General features: G+C 43.4%; 2 protein-coding genes across 10 annotated transcripts in view; one reads left to right on the top strand and one right to left on the bottom strand.

The window, feature by feature from the left end:
- Positions 1–18,759, top strand: part of CLYBL (citramalyl-CoA lyase) — a 187,906-nt gene that overhangs the window by 159,371 nt on the left and 9,776 nt on the right. For 4 of the 6 annotated variants that reach the window (XM_088159855.1, XM_088159856.1, XM_088159857.1 and 1 more), the window contains one exon: positions 3,944–4,592. The exons of 1 other annotated variant lie outside the window; for it this stretch is intronic. In XM_088159855.1, coding sequence (XP_088015981.1) covers positions 3,944–4,033 — 90 coding nt within the window. In that variant the 3' untranslated portion in view covers positions 4,034–4,592. Of the gene's footprint in view, positions 1–3,943; positions 4,593–18,759 lie in introns of those variants that run through there. One more of the 6 variants, XM_088159854.1, reaches the window with a different exon arrangement.
- Positions 1–18,759, bottom strand: part of LOC148224866 (uncharacterized) — a 139,044-nt gene that overhangs the window by 108,152 nt on the left and 12,133 nt on the right. Inside the window, exon 1 of one of the 4 annotated variants that reach the window (XM_088159866.1) lies at positions 5,839–5,878. The exons of the other annotated variants lie outside the window; for them this stretch is intronic. The gene's annotated coding sequence lies outside the window, so the exon portion shown is untranslated. Of the gene's footprint in view, positions 1–5,838; positions 5,879–18,759 lie in introns of those variants that run through there. 4 annotated transcript variants of the gene reach the window in all.

Raw genomic sequence — 18,759 nt, forward strand, 5'->3', positions numbered from 1 at the left:
TTACTCAGCTTGGCCTGCATCTTGCATAAATTGCTGTTACTTTTTAAAAATGCTACTACTGTCCTAATAGAGCATTAAATGTCATTGTGAATAATACTTCATGCCAGAAGGAAAAATCTTGAGTCTTCTCCTGCTTGTCAGTCAGTTGGGAAGGACTTTTAGATAGTCTGCATGATGACCCAAACAGGGAATGCTGCCATTCACTTTTTTCCTTGATTCCTCTTTGGTAGGCTGCCCTGATAGAGCTGTAGAGCAATCAGGCTGAGAGAACACAGATATTTTGTATTTACAAACCCTTCTGCTGTGTTGTGCTGCCTTCACAGCTGTACAGCATGGACCAGCCAAAGTGCTCCCATGCACTGCAGACTGGTAGTGCCAAAGTCACCCTATTTCTCACAGGGCTTTTTCTTCAGCACATCCTCTGTGTGGCTGCATGAAGGATGGCAGTGAATAGGCACAGCAGAATGTGTGCTGTGTTGCTTTAAACAGGGGCAGAGTCTTTGGCCCACAAATCTGCCCATTCCTCAGTAGGGCTGCATTTCCAGACTGCTGTCTGGTGAGTGCCAAGTTGTCCTCCATTCCCCCACTTTTCATAACTCTTAAGCTGAGTTATTTGCATCCAGGTATTGTCACCCAGAGGCTGTGCCCATCATCTGCATCTCTGCTTCCTGGATGGTCCTTTTCCCCATCTCTCCATCAGTCTTTACCTGGAGGGCCTGTTCCTTCCCAAGGCAGGTCTGACACATTTGACTAGCCTGATGGCAGAGTCCCTTTACTGAAAAAGATTTCCGAAAAGGCTCCCTCTGAATAATTTGTATGGTTGCATGGTGAGCAAGAACCACAGCCACCGAATGTGCTGGATGCAAATGCCAGCCTTGCATTACCCACGCCCCGTTGTTCCTGTTCATGCTGCAAGCTTCCTTAAGAACAAGCCCTTGGTCCCATAGTTGAACTACTGGAAATCTAAGTACAGGCTGGAAGTGTGAGATTGTTGAGAAAATTAGCCAAAAAGAAAATTTAGATCTATGACTAAATTAATCCCCAGATTAATGCTATCAAAGCAAATGGTGTTTATAGAAAGTCTTGTTTTCTTTATATTCATGTGAGAGAAAATCAAAAGAATGCTAGAGGCAAATTTCATCTAGCAGAATTGGAAAAGAGAGCATGGGGACAAAGCTGTAATTACTGGTATTTCCTATCTGTTGAAACCTGTGGGTGGAAAGAGAGTCAGTGAATAGGGTATATTCAATGGCATTAAAATTGGTTTCTTTTTCTGGACTTTAGCTCAACACTGCAAATTAGCAGGGGGAAAATAAGCCTCAGAGACATCAGGCAGAGAAGCCAACTTCATGTTACCCTTTGCTGTTAGGGAAAGAAAAAGGCATTTTTTTCCTTCAAGAATTCAAATTCCTAGCAACCCGAGGTACAGCTGCACACTGACAAGCAGGGAACGTATGGCATTTCTCACGTGGTTCAGTGTTTGTGTGTCCATATACACACCATTATCTTGTTTTCCTTTTAAACATTACGTTAATGAAGAGAGGACAAGCATGCTGTTTAGTTAACTCTTGCTTTATAAAAACGACGTTCTGACTCAGATTCATCATGGTACAGCTTAGATACCTGCAGGGGTATCTGACTTTAGATCGTTCTGTGTCCAGTCAGTGGAAGGCTTGAGACCCTCCCAGCCATGATTTGGACCACCAGAGATCAGAATTGACATTGCTGGGCACCCATCTCTTTCTGCAAACCACTGCAGGTACTTAGGGTAACTGTACTCTTAATCAGCCTTTGACAGAACTAGGAAGGATGATTTGAGACCTCAACATATTTCTACTTATGACTGTCGTCCCACATGCAAATTTCTTCTGTAAGCAATAGCTGCTACTGAATTAGCTTTACTCTTTATTTTGCTACTGAATTCGCTGTTACTGAGTGGGCATTACCGAATGCCTACAGAAAAAAAAAAAAAGGGAATATTTTTTAACCATGTTTTTCTTACAGCTAAAAAAATGTACCTTGCAGTTTGAGATCACTGCATGGACCTGAACTATTCCAAATAAGTCCTATGTCATACTTAGTTCCCATTTTTTTCCATTACAGTTAATAAATTGAATAGTTTGAGACTGCATTTTCTTTAAAGTTTTAAAAGTATAACAGAAAATTACAGATATGTAGCTATAATTAGAAGTAATTTATTAATAATAATAATGATATTGGTGTTGGGGTAAAGGTAGAGTTGATTGTTTGCTCAGTAAACAAAAAAATGAATTTGAAATACCAACCCTTGAGTATCAGTCTCATTCTCCAAACCTATCTTGAAATATTGCAAATTATAGTAGGAAAATCTATTTTGAATAAAATAATAGTTTTCACAATTGTGTTTTCAATGGCTTTAATAGAGCCTGCTCTTACATGCAAGAATATTGATTTGTGTTAGATTACTGTGTAAGGCAGATTTTTGTCTTAACTATTCCAGAATATGATTTAATATTTAATTAATCCTGCTTCAGTTTAGCTAGATATGCCACTGGAGCAACACATTTCCTAAATATTTTTGTAAATGGGTTATATTTTCACTTTACTTGCTAGAGTCCTCTATTTAATAATTATCAAGCCTCAAATGGAAACCAAAAAAAGGTTTGTTCTCCTGTGCATTTCTCTCACTGCTCATGCACAGACACATGTGCTGCTATGGGTTGTCCCTTGCTCTTGGTTAGCCGTGCTCACTGCCAAACCCAAGGCCAGCCTGTGATCCTATATCGATTGCAGCAGGACATTAAAAGGGTGTGCAGTGCTTCACAGAGCTGCCCTATGCAGTGCTGGGGCCAGGCCCTCAGTTCTGGGCTCTTCAGGGAATGGATTGCACCTTTGTACTTGAATTTTTGGGTTTGTTGTTTGGATTTTTTTTTTAATGTGTCAAACTACTGTTAGAATTGCAAATAAGATTTTTTTTTTTGTCTATTGAACTCCAGCATGTCTTAATGCGATGTTTTGTCTTCCAAATCCTACCTCAGAGACACGTGGAGATTAGAGCATCTAAGGGAACAAGTCTGGTTTGACACTATTTAAAGCGTATGTCTTCTGCTTAAGATTTAACTATAATTCATAATTAATTGTTTTAAACTTGTCACCATGGTACCAACAAAAAATCCTTAGGAATACAAAGTGACTTTTGAAACCTATCCTGACTCTCAGATTGCCACCGCTGAGGAACACGTGGTAGTTCTGCATCCATTTGGGGAAATTCCCTATAAGTGGTGCTCAGGTGGGCTTTGCCTTGGCTCCAGAGGAGATTTGGGCAATATTATTGCGCCACCCACTTGGTTATTTCAGCTTTCATCCCAGTCCCTGGCTCTCGGCGCAGCCCCAGCCTACCTTTATAGCACTGGAGACATAAAGGAGAGCTGCAGCAGCAGCACAACCTCAGCAAACCTCCGAGTCGAGAAAACTTCTCTGCACCCCCACAAACACCCATTGCTGTTCACTGACAAAGATAACTTCTGGCTTTGCCCTCTGTCTGCAGGCAGTTTCCCACTGGCCCGGTGGCACAGCCCTGGATGGATGCTGGATGGTGATGCTGGAAGTGGGGAACAGAGCTGCTCCCCAGGTGTGGTGTCTTGCAGCCCCCCTCCCCAGCTGGCACACACGGCCTCACTGCTCTTGGCCCTCAGTGTTTGCCATCTAGAGAGGCTGAAAAACGCCAGCTGCACCCTGGACTTCTGTTTTCTCTCTCTTCTTGCCTCCTCTTTGCAGAGCTTGTTGCCCTTCCCATTTCTTTAAATGCACTTGCCCAGTCTCAATCAGTTTGTCTCCTAAAACTTCTTCAGGATTCCTGTGGGTGAAGATGTTTCCTGGCAAACCGATGTGTTTGTAAAGAACAAGACTCCCCAACTACAATTTCCAGAGGTGTCTCAGGAAGTTCGTATTCTTTCTTTTCCAGGGAGCATTTACTTTCCGCGGGAGCATGATCGACATGCCATTACTGAAGCAGGCACAGAACATTGTTACACTTGCCACAGCCATCAAGTAAAAATGAGCTGGTAAATGAAGCTCTCACCATGGGGCCCCAGTAGCTGTTTTAAAAGATGACTGTAATACTTGGGGGGTGGTGTGCAAAATTAAAGACGTCAGGCTTAAACAGAAATTAATTTCCATTTTGCAGATCTGTCATAGTTTGCTTGTCGGAATTGCTAATTACTAAAACTATTCCCAACTCAAACCACTGCTCGTTCCTACATGACCCATGTTCTAGTCGTAGCCTGCAATGAAGTTACATCACCAAATCTGTGACATCACAGTAATTACTACAAATGCTCGATTATGACTTCACTGAAGGAGAAAGGCAAAACACAAGCCCTGAGTCCTGTTAAAAGAGCAGATGGAAATTAATTCAGTTGTTTCTATTTCTTTCTGTGCTTCTTCCTACTCTGATGCAGAGCTCCTGACCTAAAGGAGAAAGACTCGAATAATTACTCACCAGTTGAAATAACTGCAATGAAAATCTTTACCCTGTGTGAGCTTTGCTTTCCCCCCACACCACCCTTCTGTAAATGTGCAACAGCCATTAAAAATAATGCTCCAACAATGCAGGACTCTTGACTTTCTTCTCTTTTTTTTAAGCAGTTGCTATTCAGAGAGTTTCCTCCTGGAAGCGTCCAGCCCGGGAAGGATTGGACGGCAATAAACTTGTAGTTTTTGGAGACACAATGCAGCAGAACTTGTGCATATGGTCTCGAGTCAGATTTACATCACATTAGGGATACGGCTACAGATCATGTGGGCTGTGTGGTTAACGGGCTTAGTAAAGCTGTTTTGAAGAGGTTAACCCAGCTTGTAGTAAGGGTAAATAAACATAACAACCAGGCATTGTCCTCTATTCAGCATGTACTCTTATATGGAGGGCTAAAGGGTATTGAAGCTGCAGAGGATCAACTTGTGGTTGCCAGAGGACTCCAATGAAGTTTGAAACACCAACAATCAGAGATTTTGTTTCTGTTCCTCATTAAATCATGAGCTTTTGTGCTCAGACTATGAACGACTGTTCTTTAAGAAATTAACAGAATGGGAAGTTTTAAACTATGCACCAACCTTTTCATGACCTACACAGCAGCAATGCTGCTGCACTTAGACAAACACCGCGGGGAAGGCTGTTCTGTTTATTTAAAATTGTAAATAGAAAACAGTTGTTTTTTAGTTTCATTTCTCACCGCCTCCATGGCCATTTCGCGTATGGAGCCACAGTGCCTTATTCCTCCCGTTCCCTCTCTTAGCGTGTTTCCCCTCCGTCTCCGAGCAGCGATTTCACTTGTTTTGGGTTATTTTTGGTTTAATTAAGGGGAGAGGAAAAGGGGAGAGGAAGAACCCCACCACCCGTCCGGCCCGTGGAAGCAGCGAGGGAAGGGAGCGCGGGGGCGGCGGGAGCGCCTCTCCGCGGCTCCCCCGGGAACGGCGAGGACACGGCGGGAACACTGCGGGGACACGGCGGGACCCGGCCCAGGGAGCGGGAGAGCCGCCCACCTCCGTCCTTCCACCGGGGGCACCGGGCCGGCGGCAGAGCCCCTCGCAGCCGCTCCGCGGAGTTTGGGGATGAGCAGCCGGGGCCGACCCCCCTCTCTCCCCCTCCGCCACCCGGGTCCCGTCCGAGGCGCTGCGCCGGGGGATCCCTTACAGCGCGGGGACCTCCGGGCTAATCTGATTAATTAAAGACTACCTGCTTGTACTGCAGCTCCCCCTCATCCCCGCGCGTTTCTGGACACCCTCCGTTATTAATTCCAGGCTGACTAAATTATGGGCAGCACTATTAAAACATTATCAGAACTAATGAGAGACAATTACTTAGGAGATGAGCTGGGACGAGCCGTAGCCGGGCGCGCGTGTCGCTCTCCCCGCAGATTGCGTTAATAAATCATCAGGTGCACGGCAAGGCGGCGGCGAGGCCTGGCACAGGGCACGGAGAATAAGATATATGAGAAGAGGGTTGTTTGGAGTTGTTTTTTTGTTGTGGGTTGGGGTTTGTTTTTTCTTCTTTTTTTTTTTTTTTGAATAATTTTTACATTAATCTCAATAGGACGCGTGTGGTGCAGATGGTTTTATTCCCTTAATACCGCGTAGGAAGAGGGAGCGGGGGGAGGGGGGAGTAGGATGAGGACGATTTCAAAAACTAATGTCTTCATTGTTTTACTGAAGTCTGAATGGCCAGGCGTGAGGCGGCCGCGGAGGGCAGCGGGGGCTGCCCCCGGACCCGCACCCGCAGCTCGCCCGCGCTCGGCGCCTCCTCTCCCTGGGCAAAGCGAAGGGACAGTAGTAACACACTCTCCTAAAGGGTTTACGCGCCCCCTCCCTCCTCCGCAGCCGACTGCTTAAGGAACTTCGTGACCCGTACGCGGAGAAATTGAATATGCAAATAAAATGCTGGATATATTCAGATTTTTCCTTAAATTTCCCTGACACCCACCCCTCCAGCGGAAAATCCTGCTTCCTTTTAACAGCCTTAACGATTTTTGCTTTATCAAAAATAAAATCCGATTTATCTGGCTTTTCCGTTTACTTTCCGAAGCTTTCCGCGATTTTCCGGCTTTATTCTTCTCCTATTTCTTTCTTTTTCTTTCTCTCTTTTTCTTTCCCGCCTGGTGCTAGGCAAGCAATTGATGAAACAAAACAGATTATAAGATTAGCAGCAGGATTTTGTGCATATTAATGATAGGGAAGGGCACCGAATGGGTTTGTAATTGCAGATCTTGCGCTTGGGATTGGGAACTGTAGCCCTGCTACAGCAAAGACCCCCCTGTGAGGTTTTCACATTGGAACTTAGGGGAAAAGTGAAAAAGTAATTACCAGAGCACAACACTGAAATGTTAAAGCACTTATTCTTTCTTTCAGCGTTCTGTTTTAAAGGGGAAAAACGGGCAAAATGGAAAATAAATTGCTTTCAAATAAGTAGGTTAGCACCTGAATGCTGGTGCGCATTTTCCCGGCTTTTTTTTTTTTCCTTTTTTTTTCCCTTTTTTTTTTTCTTTTTTTTTTCAAATTCTAGCAATTATTTAGTCGGGCATTGCCGACCATCCAAGCAGCAGAAAAGGGGGAAGGGAGGGCAAAGAGACCTCGGGAACACAGGGGTACTGCGCCTGTGAGATTTGAAGCAAATATCGCCAGGAAAGCTGTTCAAAGCTGCGGTTGGAAATTTAGTGATATTTTTCTGGGATGTTTGGGGTTTTTTTGTTTGGTTTGGTTTGGTTTGGTTTGGTTTGGTTTGGTTTGGTTTGGTTTGGTTTGGTTTGGTTTGGTTTTGGTTTTGGTTTTGAAATCGGGATTTAAAAGGAAAAAATATTGGTTTGGTTTTCTTTTCGACAAGAACATCAAACGGTATTTTAGCAAGGGATGCCTTTCACAACCACAAATCCCTTACAGGAACGGCGTATTCCTTACAATATCAAGAAGTAACCTGACACTGAATTTTAACTCTTATTAAAGGTTTCTCCTCGTTTCTTGAGCTGCTTCAGCCCCCTCTGAGCTTACTCTTCCTAAACTCTGGATTTTTGCATTTCAAACCCAGTGCTCCTTTACTGACTTTTCTAATCCTTCTCTGCCCTGATTAACAGCCAGAGATGGTTTAGCTTTAATGGCACCTACTCGCACGTATTGTTTTAATTCTATTTTCAACGGAAAATCAATGTATCTGGTGGAAATTAGGCTTTGAAAACTTTTTTTTTTTTTACGAGCCAATAAAAAGGAGTATCTGCTCCTCGGGCAGTAATTTCTGATTTTGAATTGGAGGAGGGGGGGGGGGGTCGGGGGCGAAACCAACTTCGGCTGCATTTTCATCCATCCCGTCCCTCCAACCCTCTTCTCCCACTTTCACCTCCCTCAGGTTCAAAGCCCCGAGGCAGGGCTGTGTTTTTATAACAACTGTTATAAAGATTAAAAAGTGGGAAGGAGGGAATAAAAGCTCGTGCGGGCAAGTCCATTATCTTCTCTTTTTTCCCTGTTGCTGCGGCTGGGGAGCTCCGCACTCCGCGGAGGGGAGCCCTGAGGAGCAGCGCCCAGCGGGGCGGGGGCAGCTCTGCGGGTGGCTTTGGGGTGCTGGCACTTGCACGGGGTGCCCCGCACATGGGAGGGGTGTCCTTCCCACCCAGAGCTGAGAATCTGGCAGCGGTGCCCGGGCGGCAGCAGGAAAACTCCCGGAGCGCTCCGCATTGCCGCGGGACCGCCGGGCTGCAGCCCCGAGACCCAGCGTGGGATGGATGGATGGATGGATGGATGGATGGATGGATGGATGGATGGATGGATGGATGGATGGATGGATGGATGGCAGCCCCTGGCCCCGCAGGGATCGGGACAGTCCCGTGACTTTCTGGGCTGCTTCCAGGAGCCCTGGACACCGAGGAGAAAGAGAAGGGGGGAAAGGAAAGGAGAAGGAAGTCAGAAGGAGGAAGAAGTGATTTAATCACGTTCATTACTCTGCCACAAAAACCGTCTCCTCCAGGCACCCTCAGGCCCACAGCATCCCTTCAGTCGGGATCAGGGTGTCCATGGAAAAGCCTACAGAGTGCTACACGCACACACATAAACACACACTCCAGCCTGGCACCAACGGTGCCTGCAAAGGACAGCACAGAAATTAGCACTCCCCTTTCCCATCACGCCTTCCCTCCCCCTCACCGCCCCCAGTTGGTCTTGTGCTCGAGGTGCTCCTCAAACCTCCCTTTGCCTCCCAGCACTGGGTGTCCCTCAGTGGAACAGAATGGGGGCTTTCCTTCTCACCCTGGTGTGCAGGGAATGGGATGCACGGTGGAAATGTCCTGTGTGTGCCCACACTGCAAGCAGGGGAGAGACCAGATAGCCTCACTGTGTTTAGGGTTATTGCTTCCCCAATTAATTCTGAAGCTCCCAATATGTGATATCAAAGCCAGTACTGTAAGGTGATGTTCAGAATGATGTCTTCAGAAGTGCAAGAGGCCTTGTTTCTAAAGCTGTTGTAGGTGCCCACTGCCTGCTGGCATAATTTGAAACTGATCATCCTGATGAGAATGAGGAGTGATAAATGCCTATGCTACTTTCTTGGGCCTCTGTAATTTAAAGTGTGACTCCGTGTAGCTTTTGATCTTATGTTTATAATTTTATTCCTACTTTTTCTGGTGCTGCTAATGTTATTAAAACTGTGTTATCAAGCACAAACACCAGTTAAGAATTTTCTGAACTGAAGCTTGCTGAAGGTAAAAGCCTTGTCTCTGTGTGACACATGCCTGCAATAACCTAGATGTTCATGCTGCTGGGAAGACCTAGTCTAGGCTTCCAGATACCTGACTTCCTTCCTGGCTTGCTTTTACAGTAGTCCCTAATATATTAAGTAGTGCTTGTGCTTGTCTGTTACTCTATGGGATGCCACTGGAAGTGCTTCTTGTTAACTCTCTATGTCCTGTTCTGTCTGAAAATGCAGCTAAGATATAGTCAGTGGTGCATGTATCACTGCAAATCTGATCATCACTGAAAGCCCTGCCTCCAGATTTGTCACCAAGAGGCCTCTGCTTGTACAATATAGAATTAAAGACTTGCAAAATGAGAGGGAAACCAGTGGCAGTGGACATGAAAGAACTGTCTGGTTACATCATTGGAATTACTGAGTGAGAGCACAGGCCACCTTCTTCAATCATCAGCATTTGGGTCACCAGCGAAGAGTTTGTGTTTTACTGTCAACTGCTGGAAGGAAGCACCCCGGGTCTGTGGTGCTTGGTGGGAGTGCATGGTCTCTGCCCATGAGGTGCCTCAAAAGGAGCTCGCCCTGCAGAGGCTGCCCATCCCTGCCCGCCCTGTGTGATTTCTGAGGCACATGTGACAGCTACCTGCTCATTTGAAAGCATTCAGGCACTTTCACCTCCACATCGTGACTCCACTCAGAGACCACTTAAAATATGTAGTAGGGAGAGACATCTGTTGCTTTCTTTACAATCATTTTGAAAAAAACAACTCCTCCTGAAAGAAAAGGCCAGTCCTGTGCTAATGGCAAACCCTCTATTGGTGCAGTTCTAAGGTTTTGCAAAGAGTTGCAAAATCCAGAGGCAAGCTGGGTTAACTTATTTCACCATATGGACTAGGTGGTGTCTAACATTTTGTTGAATATTAAGAATATGCCGTAATTGACAGAAAAAGTCAGTAAGTGCAGTAAGTTCAGTAATAAAGAGTAAATACATCTCTACATTGTGGCTATATTAGGCAATCCTTTATTTAATGTTTAACAAGCATTTTTTAAAGTGGGTATGTGAGGGCAATGTGTACAGGACACACTAACTGACAAAGCCTGAAGAAGTAAGTGTGTCTTTGTGCCTAGGTTTTCCTAAAGCATGCACATTCCTGAGTATAGGCAGACAGACAAAATTGGAAGGCTGTCCCATTTCATGTAGAGGGAAGATGTAAAGACCTGTGCTTGCTTCCTGGCCTTGCTCCCCATCACTAACATCAGTTTGTGTCAAGTTTACCAAAAAACCCTGCTGCTGTAACACTCCATTTGAGAGGCAGGGGGGAAAGGATAATAAACTTTTTTTTAATTGCTTCCCTGGCTGTAAATTAGCATGCATTGGGTTAATTTTTTTTCTGTGAACAAAAGCACAATTGACAGCAAGGCTTAGGCAAAAGTAGGAAGGGAGTTCTGAGCCTCAAGGCTCCCCTGCGTATTGAACCTGAGCAGGAGGAGGTCTTGTCTGTGCCCAGAAGTTGAAGGGCACCGAGAACTACAACAAAACAATAGGGATTTTTATGTTTCACTGACTGTTTTTGCAGCTGCATCTTCCCCCCTCCTCCTCTCCCCCCATTATTTCATGTGAGAACCAAGTATGAAAATAGAAGCCATGGCTTTCCCTCCGGATACAGTCAACGTCCATAAAACCAATGTAGACATCAGCAGAGAGCTAAGGTTAGTTATAACTCAGTGTTATGGGCAAAAGCAGAAACTGTTTTTTGCTTCTCCACCATATTTCATGTCTGTTACCACAGAAGTAAATGCAGGGCTGAAGCCCAACTGCATTGTGAGTTCAATGTGCTCCTCTTTGCATCGCTGTGTTTCTGATGGCATTTGAAAAGAAGCTGGAAGAACCCACAGAGTTCTGCCTTTAAAGTTCCCCTTTCGTGCTTGCCTCCCATTCAGTCCTAGAACATCTGGCAAACCATCTTTTCCCATGGTAAAAGCTCATCTGAGGTGATTTTTGTCCAGAGCTGTCTGTGGAAGCCCTTGTGCTACTTCTCCTCTGGTGCATCCAGTTAGCAGCCTGAATAAAGAACCAACTCCAAGTAAAAGTAGATGGGCACGTAAAACAACTTGCAAAGCAAATGTTAACAGAGATGTGGCCAAAGAGATGGGGGAATTACTGGTAGAGAGTGGCTGAGGAATGGGAGTGGAAAGGACAGATGCTTGCCTATTCCCTCATACCCTGCAATGGAGTCATCCCTTGTTCTTGGCATCCATGAGCATCTTCACTATTTGTAAAACAAGAAAGAATCTAATTGAAGGCCAGTTGCATAATGAGATGTGTTGCTAAAGAAAAGGGAAGAAGTTTCTCTAGAAAAGGTGGGTAAAGTAAGCATTTGCCACAGGGCCTTCCTGAGGGGATAGACTAAGTGTTTACCTGAGATCTTTTCTTGGAATTTTTTATTCTATAGCAAATTTTGGATGTTATGAAATGTACAGAGACGGAACAAAAACAAGAGGATAAAAAGGAATCTTTAAAAATTAACAAGAGAAGAATAAGAAATTTACTTTCTTATATTTTTTCAAGCCGTTCTTGCATCTTAGTTTGCTGCCTAGATAGCTACACTAATGAACAGTTTCTCAGTTTGAAAAAAATTTTTTCTTTCTTTCTTTCTTTCTTTCTTTCTTTCTTTCTTTCTTTCTTTCTTTCTTTCTTTCTTTCTTTCTTTCTTTCTTTCTTTCTTTCTTTCTTTCTTTCTTTCTTTCTTTCTTTCTTTCTTTCTTTCTTTCTTTCTTTCTTTCTTTCTTTCTTTCTTTCTTTCTTTTTCTTTTTTTCCTCCACTACTACAACACTACTATTTAGAAAGATAAAGAACTCTGTATTTTTGCATGAGCCCTCCCTGATTTATTCTATGTTCTTAACTCAGTGCACCTTTGCCTCAGGACAAAGTGATGATGGGCTGGAAAACCCAGATTATGTTCTTCTGGAGTGGCAGGTACCCTGCCTCATCCACCACACATTCACTTGCAGAGATATCTGTCTGCGGAGGTACCTTCCCATTTCATTTATAAGGAGTAATGTGTGAAAGTCCCCCTCCCATGGATGTGTCAAGCCACCCCTCACCCAGAAATCTGAGTAGAAGCTGGAGGTGTGACCGGGCAGTTGTGACTTCCAGGGTGGAAGGTACTGACTTCATTTTCTGTCAGGCACTGACTTCATTTCGTGTATTGGTGACACAGCAGTGACATCAGAGCACCAACTCTTTCAAGTTAAAGCACACTCGTACTGCTGATCACGTTCTGATGATGTTTATGTTCTTTAAAACGTGAGGTTTTTTAGCTTGCATCTTATTTCAAAACAAACTTACGCCAGAGGCAAAGGATTCTTTTCTTATTGTAATATAGAATGGAACATCAGCAAAAGTCATTACAACCCTCATATTTGAATCAATTTCAGACTAATGTCCTGTTTTCCAAAGTTGCCAGTTATTTTTTTGGCATTATTTTGGGTGATTTTAAAATTGGTGTGTTCTTCACTGTTGCCATTAGAATTATATAAAGCATATTGTTTACAGAGCTATGAAATGCTTTAAAAGCAGCAATTGTCCAAATTGAAATTTATTTCATCCAAAACAATGTCCCGGACATCCAGGTGGTAATAAACATTTTTCAACTGCATACAAACTGTGAATTGTATTTGAAATTAAATCTCCACATTAAAATCTGCATTGCCGAACCTCCCGCTGGCAGCCACTGTTCTTCTGAAAAGTGACATCTTCCCTGGCACTGGTGGGGAGGGAGTTCTCGCACAGATGTTGCTGAATGGTTGCTTATCACTCTTCCCATACTGGGACTTTATAGCCACATATGCCGAAAAAGTACAAAGGATGCAAGGTGTGTGAGGAATACAGGAGGGGGCCACCTCAGATTTAGTAACTATAGATGTTTTTGTCCTAACACACAAGGGTGGAAACCGCTTTATAAACCCCTATTAAAGCAGCATATTGCTGATGTCACAAATTATGTCATTTTTCAGCAAGCTGTTAGGTAGCAGCAGGATACTTAGAGGTCCCAATCTGAGCGCACAGCTTGAAGCCTCATCATCCATTGAAGTCAAGGAAATACTCCAGTCCCCTGGCCCTCTGTTTACAAATAATATATCAAGAATCAGGATGCCCACAAATGAACTTTCAGGCACTGAGCTAAAGGAAATATGTTTGTGATTGTATATTTCTAGACATATATATGTACATACTATATATTCGTTTATTTGTGTATGTGCATGTGTGTATTTGTGAGTAATGCAACTGAAGTCTGCAGTCTGACATTAGATTTTCTTTAGACCATAATTTTTCTTTGTTCCTTGATATATAGAGTGGATTCTTCATGACCAATTTTGCACACAGAATCCCCACCAAAGTTAGAGATATCCACATCAAAAAGGGGTAGTATACCAAGTATTCCCATTTTTTCTCCTCTTTAAAACTGTGAGGGTATAAAAGACCTCTGATTTAACAAAAAGTACATAGAAAGAGATTTATCTATAACAGAGTTGTACAAAATAAAATAACAGAAATGTCTATACACTTACTCATTAATACAGCAGAACAATTTGTTGGAGGCTCTCCTCATCTCCTGGATAAACCATATTTACTCAAATACATGCTTTTCCCCCCACTACAGTGGGATACATCATTGTGTTTTTCCAACAATCCACATGTACTTGGGAGACAACAGCCTACATTAGAATACATAAAATACATAGTGTGTGGCCTGAAGTTGCAAAACAGATGAAGAGAAGGAATTAAATTCAAAGTTAGCTGTGCCAAACAATCAGTGGATACTTTAACCCTCTTCCCCATGTATTTATTAGTGGGAGCCAAAGATGCAGTGTCAAGGCACAGCTTTGAATTGCCTGATTTTTGCCAGTATGTTAACATCACTCCACTGGCAGAATGAGGGTCATGGCAGGGAGATGGATTAGATGGCCAAACATGGCTTTTTAATCTCCACATCCTCTCCCTGCGCCTATCCCAGTATTTTGCTACTTATTTGCTGACATAGTTGGAGGTAACTTCCTCTACTGGAAATATTACAGGGTTGGATTAGCTTCTCCTCTACAGCATATCCCTGATTTAATTGCCACTGCAGCTATCCCCCACTATCTGCACCATAAATACTGTTGCTTACAGAAACATGATTACAGGATTAGAGTTATTGGGCCCCCGCCCAGACGAATGCAGTGACACAGCATAGCACTGGCACCTCTGAAAGCTACACTGACCTCAGGCATCTCTACATCAAAGGCCACGGCCACAATCTGAGCTTCATTAGCTTTCAAGGCTGAAGTTACAGGAGCACTACTTCCTCAGCCACTAATGGGAAACATTCTCCTCCATTTGCTGTTGAGGTGTTAAAAGTTCCTCTTAACATCAGTTACTGAGCTACAGCTTCACCGGTACCCCAGTAAAATAAAAATGAGTTGTGGAGTGGGAGCTGAGTTCAAATTGAAAAGCTATGTTGGACATCCCTTACTCGAGCAGTGGGCAGTCACCAGCACAGGGATGCTTCGTGAGGAAGGACTACAGGGGGAGGTGCACTCCAAATCCCAGACTGGGAGCCACAGGGAAATTCCCACAGCTCCTGAAGGGTTTCATATGGTTGTAACCAACTGTTTAATGATGGAGGTATGTGAAGGATGCTCTGGTTTTGATTTGTAGGATGTGATGCGGGTGATTATGCAGCTAGCTGCAGCTCAGAGCATCATCAGGTCCATATCCACCACAAGAAATCTATGATCTGTGGTGATAACTTCTCCAACCCCCTTGGGTTGATCTGAACTTGCAAAGAGAAAATCTGGGAGGTAACATTTAATTCCAGAAGGAAAAGCTACTCAGACAGAGAACCACAAGTTGATAAAGCACTAAATTGGACCAAACTAAATTTTTTCTCCTAGCATACATTTCCGATGTGGAAATTTCTCTGAAAATTCAGTGTACATCAGTTCCTCTTTACACAGCTGGAACATTAGTGTTTCCTTTGTCTTGTCTATTTAGATGATGCAGTCTGGCATACAGGTCACCTCTTACTGTGTTTGCACAGCTCTAGCAAAGTAGTTTGAGACTTGCAGTCTTTGCCCTAATTGAAGAAACCAGGTAAGTGTCTAGATGATGTGAAAGAAACCCCAGGGTTTCATGACTCTCTATCCAGAAGGGAGATGAAATATTTGTTCCATGAAAATATTTGAGAATGGTAGGACATAGTCCACCACAGTGAGCACAAAAAAGCAGGAATTGGCTTTGTATGAGAATTAAGAGACTGAAATATATAATTTGCATTAAAAGACCTCAATAAGAATAATATTTTTTTAAATTTTTTAAAAATAAAAAGAGGAAAGTAGAATAGAGCTAGAGGATTTACTCTGAAGGGTTTGCTTTTCTTTCTTCAGTACAGCTAGCCTCCTTTGGTACTTTGCCTATGGGATTATAATTTCTACCTTTTGAGCTGGTGCCAAATAAAGTGGTTTGCTCACGAGCCTCCTGGCTGGATAAGGTGGGCTGGTCAGGTGCTGCCAGGGATAAGGCTATAGAATTACAGGCTGGCTCTGGAGCTAAGCTGCTCCTTCTCCTCAGGAGGTAGGAGACTTCCTCAGGTCTGAGGAGTTCCTTGTGGCTGGAAGATTTCGTGAAAGATATTAGCAGGCTCACATGCCACCTTCAGAGTTTTCTCCAGCTTGTATGTTTGATAAAGCTTAGACATTTCCTTCAGCTGGCAAATTTAACTTAATCTCTTGGGTTTGTTCTGCCCTAAGCATTCTGTTCATGTTATCAGAGCTCATTTTAGTTTTCCAAGCTTAGGGCTCAGTTAGGAACTGAGGCATGTTTAGAAACTAGAGTAAGAATTCTGTTGATTTTCAGCTAAGCACATTTTCACCACAGCGATTTACAAAAAAAGCATATATAGGAAGTTGTCACTGGATTTCTTCTTAAATTAAATTACTATCATTCAAAGAAATAGGAAATTCCTCCTTATGCGTACATATTTCATGAATTACTGATTCTTTCCAGGCTTTCCCTTTGCAGGGCAGTGACCCCCAGCTCAAACACTGCAACAGCTCTCTGACCAGTGACGGCTTAAGTATTGCAGCAGCAGCCACTGCTGTTACAGCAGAAATCCAAGCTCTTTGCTTTGCAAACCTGGCAAGTATGTGGTGTTAATTAGAGGCACTCACTCCCTTTACTAAGATCAGGGGTGATGTGGAGGCATAGGTTGAGTAAAGGGAGAGTAAAGAGGGCTATTCTCCCTGTCAGCACCAGGACCTGCAGCCCTTACTATCATTGCACATGACACACATACAGCTCTACAGTAATTTTCATTATTTCAATTACTTTCATTCATCATTTTTATAATTTTCATAATTTCCATTATTTTCTCACTCTGGGACAAGGCAGCATGTGGAGCATGGTACAGTTAAATGAACACAAAAAGGCTTAACAGTGGTAATGGGGTCCAGGTGAGAGAATGGCTCTTTAGAGCTGGCACGTTCTTTAGAGGTGATGTGTACCAGCTTTTGGTGTGTCTCTAATGATTATTGCTGTAGTGATTTTAAGGTGCTCAAGTCTCCCTGGAAGGGTCTAATCCAAAGCCTAGAAATGTGGACAGGAATTTTGTCCTGAATTGAGAGGAGCCAAAAAATGCAAAGTTTTAAAGATCCAGAAAAAAATATTTCTAAGATTATATGAGAAAATAAAATGGGGGAAGAAAGCAGTTTCTCTCTTTCTCTGGCTTCCAGCATGCTTTGATGGAAAACAGGGAGGTGATTTCAAGAACACTTGCTCCAGCCTCCTGTTCATAAGTAGCAGGAAGGCCTGTCAAACCTGTCAAACTCCTTGAGCTCCTGGGGTTTACAGACTTCTCTAAGCTACCCCAAGCTAAACCACAATCCCATAAAGAAGCCTTTTCAGTAAAACCTTCTGCCATTTGCCTGAAGCCAACATATCACTCATTAAAAAAAAAAAAATATTTCTCATTTGGAAACATCCCTTCCCCCTGTGCTCGTTCTCTCCTGGTGAAGCCCCGAGCAATGGCCTTGCACCATCAGTTTATTGCAGAAACCTGCCACCACAGGGTATGTCAGAGCCTGGAGTCTGCAGTCCATACAGAAACCAAAGCCTTGCTGGTCCAAGGAGAGCCTGGTTTGGGTAAGGATTGCAGAAATGACCTGGCTTCAATCAGAGCTCAAGGTCAGTGTTGGATGACTTGCATTGATTTCTGTGCCTTGCCTCTTGATGGACTTCTCTGAGCTCCTTGACTACAGCCAGCTGCCAAGGTGCATGGCCTACACTTTTTGCTAGAGGTCTAGAAGAGACCTCCTGGCAGTCTGGCCTTTGCCCTTTCTCACTCCCTATATTGCTTCATCCTTTCCCTGAAATTTGTTGTGGAAACAAAAGCTCTCAGATAATCACCACCAGTATCAGGCTTTGTCTTCATGCTGCACTCAGTGGCTGCAGCTCTCCAAACTCCCCTCTGTACCTGTCCTGCCAGCATATGGAAACCTCCAATGCCACAGATCCAAGACCCCAGCTAGTCATTGAACAAATCCCTGCAATTCTCAAGACCACTGCTTTGTTATGGTGTCTAATCCAGGGATAGAAATAAATAGTAGCCCCAAAAGAAGAGGGTAGAGGTGAAGCAACAGTTATTTTGGAGGCATTTCTGGATTTATTTGAATAGAATTGCAGGGGCAAATTCTGCCCTGAGTGACCATGGGTTTGTCAGCTATCTTCCAAAATAATTTTGGGCTCATTCCAACTGGCATGTGTCTTTAGCAATTATCTGACCAGTTAAATGTCAAATCATATTCATTCATTGCTTTATAGGTGGCAGATCAGAAGACAAGACACCATATTTTTTTCACATATTTGCTAATAGTAACAGAATCACGCTCCAAGTCCATCATGGCAGAACCATAGCAACACCATAATGAATAAAACAGTGATTCCTCAATGGGAGCAAAATGTGGCAACTTCAAGCTGCATTTTATTCACAATATGGGAGACATGCTCTGGCAAGAGTTAACCAGTCATCAGTACATGTATCATAAGGGCAGAGGTAGAGCAGAAGTAAATCTGTTGACAACACACTAAACAATTTTATCATAAAAACTAAAGCCAAACTTAAAACATACCCCAAAATACAGCTTTTGAAACCTGGCACTTAGTCTGTGCTATGACCTGAAATCTTGTTTCATTTTACATCTGCTCTTACTTAACAAACAGCTAAAAACACTTTCAGCAGAGGCTGCAATGTTCATAGTGTGAAAAAGGAACAGTACATGGACAATATTATAATTGGTGTTGTCCAGAATTCAAAATATGAAAACAAAGTTCAAAGGAGAGAGAACCAGCTTAACATACTTTCTTAGGACCTAGAGCTACTGACTCCATAATTAGGCCCCTTAATAGACACAACCAGACATATGACAGAAAACATGGATTAATCTCCAGTTCATTACCCAATTCCCATGGATTGGGACTTCTCCGTGGCAAAGGAACACACAAATGTTTCGAGGTAATACT

This window comes from Sturnus vulgaris, chromosome 2 (genome assembly GCF_052056855.1).
Source record: "Sturnus vulgaris isolate bStuVul1 chromosome 2, bStuVul1.hap1, whole genome shotgun sequence".
In the NCBI taxonomy this organism is placed as follows: Eukaryota; Metazoa; Chordata; class Aves; order Passeriformes; family Sturnidae; genus Sturnus; species Sturnus vulgaris.